Raw genomic sequence first — 12,644 nt, 5'->3', positions numbered from 1 at the left:
GGTAATCAAAAAACAACAAACTCTCTCTCTCTCTCTCGGAACAAAACGCTTAGCAAGTCACAATGGAACAATACCTCGCACCGACTGAACTTCTGAGCACACCTTATATCCTACCCTAATTACGGACAGGTGTGCTCAGAACTCAGGTGAACCAGATCGAGTCTGATGACTCCCCCTCTCTGTAGATCGGGGAAGTGTCAGACTCTGTCTAGACCCAGCCAACCCCCGATCCCTTACAGTATCCCCCTCCCCAGGGCCGGCTCCTGACGGCCTTCTACCTCTACCGGGTGGTCTTCCTCTGGGTCGGGGTCCGGGATGATCTGGGTGTTCAGCGTGGAAAGTGGCCTTGAGAGCGGGGTCTAGTATGTCCTTAGCAGGGACCCAGGACCGTTCCTCCGGTCCATATCCCTCCCAGTCCACGAGATATTCGATGCCCCCTCATCTCCGTCTTGACTCCAGTATCTCGTGGACTGTATAGGTGGTGTCCTGTTCATCCTCCAAAGGTGGTGTAGTAGGTTGTTGAGCGATTGGTGGGTACATCGGGCTATAATGGACAGGTTTCAACAGGGAGACGTGGAACGTAGGGTTTATCCTGTAGTGTCGAGGGAGTAACAGACGGTAGGTGACAGGGTTAATACGTCTCTGTACCTTGAAGGGACCAATGTACCTGGGTTGGAGCTTCTTGCAGCTCCGTCGGAACCGCAGGTCTCGGGTAGACAGCCACACTCGCTGCCCGGGTTGATAAGTGGGAGTAGGTCTCCGGCGTCGGTCGGCATAGGTCTTTTGCTGTTGTGAGGCTTGACTGAGATGTTGATGGGCCGTCTCCCAGACCTGCGCACTCCGACGGAACCACTCGTCCACCGCCGGTACCATCCCGGGTGCGGTATCCCACGGGAACAGGGGTGGTTGGTACCCTAGAACACACTGAAAGGGCGTTAGACGTAGGGAGGTGTGAATGAGTGAGTTCTGAGCATACTCTACCCAAGGAAGGAATCGGCTCCACTCTTGCGGCTGCCGCGAACATTGTTGCCGTAGATACTTCCCAATCTCCTGGTTGAGCCGTTCTGTCTGCCCATTGGCCTGGGGATGATATCCGGAGGTGAGGCTCACCGAGATGCCCAAGCGTTCGCAGAAGGCCTTCCAAACCCGGGATACGCACTGGGGTCCCCGGTCGGAAACAATATCCTCCGGAACACCAAACTGCCGGAACACCTGGTTAAACATAGTCTCCGCCATCTGAGTGGCGTTAGGCAAACGGGTCATGGGTACTAACCGACACATCTTGGAGAATCGATCGATGACCACGAGAATTACAGTATGGCCCTCTGATTCTGGTAGGTCGGTAACAAAGTCCATAGCAATGTGCGACCAGGGTCGTTGAGGAGTTGGCAATGGCATCAGCTTACCCTCCGGTAGTGCTCGAGGCGCCTTGGACTGAGCACATACTGGGCAGGATAATACGTAGTCTCTGACGTCATCTGTGAGGGAAGCCCACCAGTATTTTCGACTGATGAGTCGTGTAGTTCGAGTGATTCCGGGATGACCAGATCCTAGCGACGTGTGGCACCATTCCATCAGTTGAGGTCGAAGCGGAGCTGGTACAAACACCTTCGACACCGGGGTTTCTGGAGGGGCTGGTTCCGCTTGTAGGCTCTCCTGAATCGTGTCATCGATAGCCCACCTCACAGGACCAGCACGGCAACTCATGGGGAGGATAGGTTCTGGTTCAACCGGTCTGTCAGCGCGCTCGAACCGTCGGGAAAGCGCGTCCGCCTTACAATTCTTGGACCCGGGAATATAAGAGACAGTGAATTGGAAACGGTTGAAGAATAAAGACCACCTTGCCTGTCGGGAGTTCAGTCGTTTAGCACTGTGAAGATACTCCAGATTGCGGTGGTCCGTGAGCACTTGGAACGGATGAGCTGCTCCCTCCAGCCAATGTCTCCACTCCTCCAGTGCTAACTTCACCGCCAGTAATTCACGATTTCCCACGTCGTAGTTCTGCTCGGCCGGATTCAGCTTCTTAGAAAAAAAAGCACAGGGTCGTGATTTGGGCGGCTCACCTTGGCGCTGGGATAGCACGGCTCCAACTCCAACCTCCGAGGCGTCTACCTCCACGATGAACGGCAAGGTAGGATCCGGCTGACATAAAATGGGAGCGGTGGTAAATCGTTGTTTCAATGTCTCAAAAGCCCGCACTGCCCCCTCCGTCCATTTCAGACCACGACCCTTGTGGCTGGTCATCGCCGACAGGGGAGCTGCGGTTGTGCTGAAATTACGCACAAACCGTCTATAGTAATTGGCAAACCCTAAGAATATCTGGAGCTCTTTCACCGTCTGGGGTTGAGGCCAGTCTCGTACAGCTTGCACCTTGGATTCATCCAGTTTTACCCCGTCAGGAGTGAGTATGGCCCCAAGGAAGGAAATCGTCGTGACATGGAATTCACTCTTTTCGGCCTTCACGAACAGAGAGTGTTGTCGGAGTCGGTCCAGAACCTGTCGTACATGGGACACATGTTCACTCAGAGAGTTAGAGTAGATTAGGATGTCCTCAATGTACACTATGACAAAGCGATCAATCAAGTCCCTGAAAATGTCATTCATGAACGCCTGGAACACAGAGGGCGCGTTAGTAAGTCCATAGGGCATGACACAATATTCATAATGTCCTCGATGGGTGATGAAGGCGGTCTTCCATTCATCCCCTTCTCTAATGCGCACCAGATTGTACGCACTCCTGAGGTCCAGTTTACTGTAGATGGAGGCCTGCCCCACCTGCTCGAGGGCTGCTGGAATCAAAGGAAGGGGGTAACGATTTTTAATGGTGATATCGTTCAAACCTCGATAGTCTATACAAGGACGCAGTCCGCCATCCTTTTTCTTAACAAAGAAAAAACTGGATGCGGCGGGAGACGTAGATGGGCGAATGGCCCCTTGCTGAAGTGCCTCATCAATATACTTGCTCATTGATTCTCGTTCCGGCTGTGACAAAGGGTAGATTCGTCCGCGAGGAGGTGTAGCCCCGGATAGCAGATCAATTGCACAATTTCAGGCCCGATGCGGTGGTAACACGGTAGCCCTCTCCTTGGAGAACACCTGCACGTAATCCTGGTACTCTGTAGGAACAACAGTAGACACCGCACCCTTCGCATCCTCCACAGTAGACGTTTTGCAAGGTAAAATGAGGCACTCTGCCCTACATACCTCACTCCAAGCCGTGATATCGCCAGATTTCCAGGAGATGACCGGATCATGGGTAACGAGCCAGGGGTGGCCGAGGACTAGTGGCTCCCGTGGAGCGGAGATGACGAACAGAATGATGTTCTCATGGTGCAGGGAGCCCACTTGTAACTTGATTTCCTCGGTACGGTGCGTAATGAACCCAGTGCCCATGGGCTCACCGTCTAGCGCGTTGACTCGCAGGGGAGGTTGAATTGGAATAAGTTGAACTCCCAACTCCTCAGCAAGACCCATATCCAGAAAGCTGGCAGCCGCTCCGGAATCAATAAGTCCTTCCAACCTGCGCACTTTCTCTCCGACAGATAAGGTAACTGGCACATACATTTGTTTAGATGTAATGTTCAAAACTGGAGTCTCACTCACCGGTTTGGCAGTTCCGAGGCGATATCCTGGGGTACGGTTTGGTCGTACCGGACATTGACGAACGAAATGACCCGACAGACCACAATACAGGCATAGTCCGTCTTGCCGACGTTGTTGTCTCACCGACCCTTGTAGAGGTGACCGTCCCAGTTGCATAGGTTCCTCCTCAGATTCTCTCCTCCGCTCTGTCGATTGCTTAGGACTAGTGATCGAGGGCTCCCGGACTGTGGATACCTTGTGTTGCACTATCAGATTATCAATAGAGATGGCTATTTTGATAAACTCATGTAGCGCAGTGATATCTCCTCGACAAGCCAACTCAGTCTGTACGTCTTTGCGCAGCCCTCTTCGGAAAACGGTGAGCAAAGCCGTCTCGCTCCATCCGCTACCGGCTGCTATAGTACGGAACTCTAAAGCGTAGTCGGCTACGGTGCGACGGCCCTGCTGAAGTTCGCATAGTTGGTCTCCCACACTACGCCCAGATACTGGGTGGTCGAACACCTCTTGGAACAGTCTCTTGAACTGAACTTCCGCATTCAACTCAGGGACCTCAGCTGCCCAAAGCGCAGTAGCCCAATCCAGTGCTCTTCCCGTTAGCAGAGAAATCATGAAATCCACCCTGCTACGGTCATCGGGAAACATAGTACGATTATACGACATATACAGGGATGTCTGAAGTAGAAACCCCTGACATTTGCCAGGTTCCCCGTCGTACCTAGTCGGTAGAGAAATCGGAGGTGTAGGACGGGGAAGTGTCAGACTCTGTCTAGACCCAGCCAATCCCCGATCCCTTACAGGGGGTACCGGTGCAGAGTCAATGTGGGGGGGCATCGGCTAGTCGAGGTAATTGAGGTAATATGTACATGTGGGTAGAGTTAAAGTGACTATGCATAAATAATAAACAGAGTAGTAGCATAGTAAAAAAGGGGGACGGGGTGGGGGTCGGGGGGCAGTGCAAATTGTCCGGGTAGCCATGATTAGCTGTTCAGGAGTCTTATGGCTTGGGGGTAGAAGCTGTTGAGAAGCCTTTTGGAACTAGACTTGGCACTCCGGTACCGCTTGCCGTGCGGTAGCAGAGAGAACAGTCTATGACTAGGGTGGCTTGACAATTTTGAGGTCCTTCCTCTGACACCGCCTGGTATAGAGGTCCTGGATGGCAGGAAGCTTGGCCCCAGTGATGTACTGGGCCGTACGCACTACCCTCTGTAGTGCCTTGCGGTCGGAGGCCGAGCAGTTGCCATACCAGGCGGTGATGCAACCAGTCAGGATGCTCTCGATGGTGCAGCTGTATAACTTTTAGAGGAGCTGAGGACGCATGCCAAATCTTTTCAGTCTCCCGAGGGGGAATAGGCTTTGTCGTGCCCTCTTCACGACTGTCTTGGTGTGCTTGGACCATGATAGTTTGTTGGTGATGTGGACACCAAGGAACTTGAAGCTCTTAACCTGTTCCACTACAGCCCCATCGATGAGAATGGGGGCGTGCTCAGTCCACAATCATCTCCTTTGTTTTGATCACGTTGAGGTAGAGGTTGTTATCCTGGCACCACACGGCCAGGTCTCTGACCTCCTCCCTATAGGCTGTTTCATCGTTGTCAGTGATCAGGCCTACCACTGTTGTGTCGTCTGCAAACGTAATGATGGTGTTGGAGTCGTGCCTGGCCATGCAGTCATGGGTGAACAGGGAGTACAGGAGGGGACTGAGCACGCACCCCTGAGGGGCCCCCGTGTTGAGGATCAGCGTGGCAGATGTGTTGTTACCTACCCTTACCACCTGGGGGCGGCCCGTCAGGAAGTCCAGGATCCAGTTGCAGGGGGAGGTGTTTAGTCCCAGGATCCTTAGCTTAGTGATGAGCTTTGAGGGCACTATGGTGTTGAACGCTGAGCTGTAGTCAATGAATAGCATTCTCACGTAGGTGTTCCTCTTGTCCAGGTGGAAAGGGCAGTGTGGAGTGCAATAGAGATTGCATCATCTGTGGATCTGTTGGGGCGGTATGCAAATTGGAGTGGGTCTAGGGTTTCTGGGATAATGGTGTTGATGTGAGCCATGACCAGCCTTTCAAAGCACTTCATGGCTACAGACGTGAGTGCTACGGGTCGGTAGTCATTTAGGCAGGTTATCTGAGTGTCCTTGGGCACAGGGACTATGGTGGTCTGCTTGAAACATGTTGGTATTACAGACTCAGTCAGGGACATGTTGAAAATGTCAGTGAAGACACTTGCCAGTTGGTCAGCACATGCTCGGAGTACACGTCCTGGTAATCCGTCTGGCCCTGCGGCCTTGTGAATGTTGACCTGCTTAAAAGTCTTACTCACATCGGCTACAGAGAGCGTGATCACATAGTCATCCGGAACAGCTGGTGCTCTCATGCATGCTTCAGTGTTGCTTGCCTCGAAGCGAGCATAGAAGTGATTTAGCTCGTCTGGTAGGCTTGTGTCACTGGGCAGCTCGCGGCTGTGCTTCCCTTTGTAGTTTGTAATAGTTTTCAAGCCCTGCCACATCCGACGAGCGTCAGAGTCTGTGTAGTACGATTCAGTCTTAGTCCTGTATTGACTCTTTGCCTGTTTGATGGTTCGTCGGAGGGCATAGCAAGATTTCTTATAAGCGTCCGGGTTAGAGTCCCGCTCCTTGAAAGCTGCAGCTCTAGCCTTTAGCTCAGTGCGGATGTTGCCTGTAATCCATGGCTTCTGGTTGGGGTATGTACGTACGGTCACTGTGGGGACGACGTCATCGATGCACTTATTGATGAAGCCAGTGACTGATGTGGCGTACTCCTCAATGCTATCTGAAGGATCCCGGAACATATTCCAGTCTGTGCTAGCAAAACAGTCCTGTAGCTTAGCATCTGCGTCATCTGACCACTTTTTTATTAACCAAGTCACTGGTGCTTCCTGCTTTAGTTTTTGCTTATAAGCAGGAATCAGGAGGATAGAGTTATGGTCAGATTTGCCAAATGGAGGGCGAGGGAGAGCTTTGTATGCGTCTCTGTGTGTGGAGTAAAGGTGGTCTAGAGTTTTTCTTCCTCTGGTTGCACATTTAACATGCTGGTAGAAATTAGGTAGAATGGATTTAAGTTTCCTTGCATTAAAGTCCCCGGCCACTAGGAGCGCTGCCTCTGGATGAGCGTTTTCCTGTTTAGTTATGGCCTTATACAACTCATTGAGTGCAGTCTTAGTGCCAGCATTGGTTTGTGGTGGTATATAGACAGCTACGAAAAATATAGTTGAAAACTCTCTTGGTAAATAGTGTGGTCTACAGCTTATCATGAGATACTCTACCTCAGGCGAGCAAAACCTTGGGAACATTGGAAATATAAACGGAGAAACATAAAATAATGGTTTACTTGATTTCCCCCAATAATCACATAATCATAATACCATACTTAAAGTCATGTTATTTTTTTCCCCAGTGCCTTTGGGTGGAGTGACCAATCTGCAGGTCACCAACCCTACCCACACCACCCTCACCGCCAGCTGGGACGCGGCCGACGGCAACGTGCAGGGCTACAAAATAATCTACACTCCCGTCGCAGGAGGCCTTGAGATCATTGTGAGTATTCTACTGTACTGTTAACCACACTGCCTCTCCATTGGCCTATTACTCAACACTGACACGTGATGTGACATTTGTGCCAGCCTAACACAATGGCTTCCAATCCTGTGGGAAGAAAGAATTGTGTTTCATTCCATGCCGTACTTTGTGGAGTGGGGATTTCGTCAGCCCGACTTGAGAAGTTAGCGTTGAGGAGTGAACGTTAAGGACTTAGCGTTAGCGGTTAGCCTGCTGTGGTAAGCATGATGAGAGGCAGCAGCAAAGTGTCATGCCGCCGTGCTGTTGTAGCCTAGCGGTGATGGAGTTCAGGCTGGGTGGGCGCTAACAGACTGTGAAATAGCTCTGTGATCACAACTATAATGCAATTGACTTTTTGGTTTCGCCCACTTATGTGGAACAAGATCCTCTAAAGTATTGTTTGGTTAATCTGTTTAGAATTGGCCTGTTCCGTGTGGTGCATGCCATAGCTTTCACTCTCAATCAAACCTCCCATCAAAATAAACTCCACATAAGGGTGAGATAAATTGGAGCAGTAGAAGTGTAGTTCATGTAGTATTACAGACCACAGAACAACTGTGGTACATGAGCCTTATCTTGTCGATCTGGTGTATGAGATACCATCTGCATCCAAAATGGCAACCTATTCCTTATATAATGCACTACTTTTAACCAGCTCAGGTCCAAAGTAGTGCTCTATGTGAGGAATAGGGTGTCCTTTGGGATGCAGCCATAGTGTTCCAGTATGTCTGTTGGAGCTGCTGTTGGTGTGACACCATCTATCTCTACTTTGTAGGAGCAAGTCTCAGAGAGCACAACCACCACAGTTCTGAAGAGCCTCTCACCTAACACACAATACACAGTCACTGTGCTGCCAGTGTACCCCGAGGGAGATGGTCAGACCCAGGCCAAGGATGGAACAACAAGTGAGTAACGACGACTTATACCACAGCATTGTTGAATACAATAGCTTTCTGTAACTTTGTAGCTAGTACGGCCTGCATATGTAGCAAGAACGGCCTGCATATTGCATCATGATTGCAATGTGTCCAGATATCTTTTCCAACTGTCCCGATATCTTTTCCAACTGTCCCGATATATTTTCCAACTGTCCCGTTATCTGGTTTTAATGTCCATTCTAGAATGCCCTTCCAGCCAATCAGAAGGGCATTCCAGAATGGAAGAACATTCTAGAATGGACATTAAAACCAGATAACGGGACAGTTGGAAAAGATATCGGGACACCTTGCAATCATGATGCAATATGCACCTACATATGCAGACCGTACTTGCTACAAAGTTACAGAAAGCTAAACCAACAACCACACAAACTGAAATTGGATACATTGTAAACGCAGGTCCAACGAGGAAAAAACGTAGCTAGCACAGATTTGTTTATGCAGAGACATATTTTCTTGGAGCATCTGATGACCTAACGTAGTGAGTGATGAACATTAATTTCTCTTGTCCCCTCCGCCACTATGCTGCAAATCCTCCCACATGTTCTAGTTTGACCAGCTGTTTTTAGCAACTGATATTTTTTTATTCAGTTGACACATTCGCAGGTTTGCTAGCGACAAACTATTTAGCTAGCTTCTAACCTAGTGTTTGATATGCAATGCGATCTCCTTAATTAACAGTCAGTGTCGACGAGTGACCTGACGAGAAGGCAAACTTGCAAGGGGTTCCGATATCTTTTCCAACTGTCCCGATATCTTTTCCAACTGTCCCGTTATCTGGTTTTATATAACAGGTGGGTCTAATCCTGGATGGTTAAAACTGCGTTCCTGCTGGTGTCTATTCAACAAGTTACCACAGGCTAAGGCTATGATGTTAAAATGCCTATTTACTCTGTTCCATCTCACTGCACAATCCACTGTCTCATCATCCCAGCCAGGCAATTTATAAACTTGATCTCCACATTATGTCCCAGTTATTTTAGACTAGCATTTGGTTTTCAACAGCAGAGATTTGTATTAACCTTGCTGCCTGTCTCTCCAATATTTGCAACATTGTTTCAATATTGAAATTCGATCTCCAGCTGTCCAATAGTAATGAATGTGTCGGGAGTCGGGACGAGACAGACAGCCTGGCCGCTTTTCTCAGCCAGTTGAATCAGCATAATTTGTATGGATATATTGTATACAAAGAAATGCCAATAGAAAACACGAAATGCAGCTAATTTGCTGTAATTGTGTTAGCTGTGTAGTTTGCTAGCTCCTCTGAACAGTGTCCTGGCGAGAGAGCTAATTTTCTATGCCAGGAGAAATTGCTCCTCATTAGCTCATTGTTATGGATATATCCCAAATAAATTCACTAGAAAAGCGCTTAAACAAACGCAAATGCAGCTACTTTGCCGTTATTCTGGCTGCACTCTTTGACGTGATTGTGTTAGCTGAAGTTGGCTAGCTAGCAAGCAAGGGATAAGAACGTTGCCAGCCATCAATGGAACATTTAGAACAAACAATTGTCACATCCATAGATTTAGAAGAAAAAGACTCAATGACTGGGTCGCGTCTCTGGCAAGCGAACCGATAGAATGAACGACCAGCCGGCTTGGGTAGCAACCCTACATTTGTGTCGGGACTATATCTTGTGGAAGGATGAAATAGTATTAATAAATTCATAAAAATATTTGAATATGTTGGTAACCCATTGTATAAAAAAGATAATGCCCTCGAAGCCAGTGTTTGGAGGATATATTGGCACGGTTCAACACCTGTGCCAATATATCCTCCAAACACCGGCTTCTCGGGCAGTATCATTTAATTATTGCACATGGTGCTGTCATTGACCAGTGATTATCACTGGCAAATTGTACAGTGTAAGAGATTAATATATTAGCTCATCTGCAGACATACAATCTATATAATGGTTTTCAAATCAACGTGATGGCTAAGCTACTCTGTTTCCTCTTGGTGCTCAGAGCCCCTGGGCTTCGTGAAGAACCTGCAGGTCATTGAACCCACCACCAGCACCCTGAACGTGCGCTGGGACGCAGCTGAGGGGAATGTGCGCGAGTACATCGTTGTCTACATCCCAACTGCAGGCGGGGAGCAGGACGTGGTACGTCCCGGTAGTCTCACCAACACAACACCCCTCCTAATTCTCTGAGAATGGTCTATTCCAATGGAGGCTGGTGGAGGGTGAAATTCATTACAATGAGGCCCTCATTTGACACAAGCCTCGACTGTTGTATTCCCCTAAAGCTAGTCAACATTGCTTTCTGATTCTGACCGATATTCTTTCTTCTTCTTTCTTGAACAGGACCAGGTGTCTGGAACAACGACCACCACTGTTCTGAAGGAACTGAATCCAGATACGGAATACACTGTGACAGTGGTGCCTGTCTACCATGAGATGGAGGGTCTCTCTAGGTCTCAGAATGGAAAGACAAGTGAGTTGAAATGACAGGGTGAAATTAAATGAGTTGAAATGACAGGGTGAAATGAAATGATAAGGGTGGCAGGTAGCCTAGCGGTTAGAGCGTTTGGCTAGTAACCAAAAAGTTGCTTGTTTGAATACCTGAGCCGACAAGGTGAAAAATCTGTCAATGTGCCCTTGAGCAAGGCACTTAACCCTAATTTACGCCTGGGGCGCCTTACTACTATGGCTGACCCTGTAAAACAACACATTTTACTGCACCTATCCAGTGTATGTGACAATAAAAACATATATTTTTTATTCTTAAAAACAAAATGTGTCTGCTACTTGTTCAAACAGCTCGTACAGTAAGTGTGATGCTATAACATTGTCTCCTCTGCCTCAGACCCTTTGGGGGGAGTGAAGAACTTGAAGGTCATCGACCCCACCATCAACAGTCTGTCTGTTCGCTGGGACCCGGCTGTCGGTAACGTGCGCAACTACAAGGTCTTCTATGTGGCCCAGCCAGATGGGAAGGAGCAAATGGTACGTCTCCTATTAATCTCTCCATTCCTTTTACTGTCAACCCAGTCATGTTTACACTATAATCAGGTTGTGTAATTGTCATACAGTGCTAACATTGATCTTCACTTTGCCCTGAACAGGAGCAAGTCTCAGGGGGCACCACCAACCTTATCCTGCGTAACCTGGAGTCTGATACCCAATACAATGTGTCTGTTGTCCCAGTCTACCCAGATGTGGAGGGCATACTGCAGTCTGAGATGGGAAAGACAAGTGAGTGAAGCATTTCAATACTTACTTTAGTTCATGAAACCCATACTATGGAAGCATATAGCTGTCAAAATGTTTCATTTTGAAATTACAGCTTTTTGACAGCTACAAGCTTCCATATCCCATATTACAGCTGTATGCTTCCATATCAGACTAAATGTTACTCAGTAACGGCTTAAGGACATTAGTGTTGACATTTACTTGGAGTGATGTTGATGTGTGTCTTCTTCTTCCTCAGAGCCTTTGGGTGGAGTGAAGAACCTGCAGGTGACTGACCCGACAACCAACTCCCTGAGGGTACGCTGGGAGCCAGCTGAGGGGGATGTGCGCCAGTACACTGTCATCTACGCCCCGCTAGCAGGAGGACCTGAACTCAAGGTACAAAAACAACACTTTCTCTCATACGGTATAGAAGCGATATTTGAAGACTCACTAAACTGATCACTTTGAGCACTGTAAACATGTAGGTTGAATACTTGAATAAGCTACCTCTTTATCTTTAGTAGGGTGGTTTTACTTAACATTTTTGCTAATCTGATAACAATTTTTCACAGACTACGGTTTCTGGGATGTCAACCAACACCGTTCTGCGGAATCTTGTGCCAGACACATTGTACAAGGTGACATTGGTGCCTATGTACGGCGATATTGAAGGGAAGAGAAATTCTGAAAATGGAAAGACAAGTAAGTCATGACTGAACAAAATAGAAAATACAGGGACAATGAGTACAGTGAAGAAAGAAAAAAGTGTTACAAAATGGAATAAGTGATTTGATGCTAAACTTTTTGTTTTGTGTCTTGTCAGAGGCGTTGGGCGGGGTGAAGAACCTGCAGGTCACCGACCCCTCTACTAGCTCCCTCAAGGTGCGCTGGGAGCCAGCGGAGGGCAACGTGCGCCAGTACCGCCTCTTCTACGTCCCTGCCTCTGGCGGAGCCGAGGACATGGTAAGACCACCAACTATCCATGCCTTAACTTCTGATGCTGCACAGGGAATCTCTTGACCAATCAGATTTGAGTCGACTACGGCATCCATATTAGGAATTTATATACCTGTAGCTGGCTTCCAGGTTAAGGGAGTGGGTGTTAAAAAGCGCGGCTTGGCGGGTCATGTCTCGGAGGACGCATGACTCGACCTTCGCCTTTCCTGAGCCCATTGGGGATTTGCAGCGATGAGACAAGATCATAATCATGAAATTGGGGAGAAAAAGTACAAAAATTATAAATACTTTTTTAAAAATAAAAATGAATTTATATACCTAAAATCTGACGACTTCCTAATATGGATGCCATAGGATTCATCCAATCTATTGTATAAACACTGATGCAACTCAAAAACAC

General features: G+C 48.3%; 1 protein-coding gene across 1 annotated transcript in view; it reads left to right on the top strand.

Moving 5' to 3' along the window:
* LOC121552893 (collagen alpha-1(XII) chain) overlaps window positions 1-12,644 on the top strand; it is a 126,460-nt gene that overhangs the window by 72,605 nt on the left and 41,211 nt on the right. Inside the window, exons 41-49 of the mRNA XM_041865986.2 lie at window positions 7,011-7,150; window positions 7,947-8,076; window positions 10,077-10,216; window positions 10,418-10,547; window positions 10,920-11,059; window positions 11,179-11,308; window positions 11,544-11,683; window positions 11,860-11,989; window positions 12,111-12,250. Of these exons, the coding sequence (XP_041721920.1) occupies window positions 7,011-7,150; window positions 7,947-8,076; window positions 10,077-10,216; window positions 10,418-10,547; window positions 10,920-11,059; window positions 11,179-11,308; window positions 11,544-11,683; window positions 11,860-11,989; window positions 12,111-12,250 (1,220 nt within the window). The remainder of the gene's footprint in view (window positions 1-7,010; window positions 7,151-7,946; window positions 8,077-10,076; window positions 10,217-10,417; window positions 10,548-10,919; window positions 11,060-11,178; window positions 11,309-11,543; window positions 11,684-11,859; window positions 11,990-12,110; window positions 12,251-12,644) is intronic.

The sequence above is a fragment of the Coregonus clupeaformis genome, chromosome 36 (genome assembly GCF_020615455.1).
Source record: "Coregonus clupeaformis isolate EN_2021a chromosome 36, ASM2061545v1, whole genome shotgun sequence".
Taxonomy (NCBI): domain Eukaryota; kingdom Metazoa; phylum Chordata; class Actinopteri; order Salmoniformes; family Salmonidae; genus Coregonus; species Coregonus clupeaformis.
This window is presented reverse-complemented; position numbering and strand designations above follow the sequence as displayed.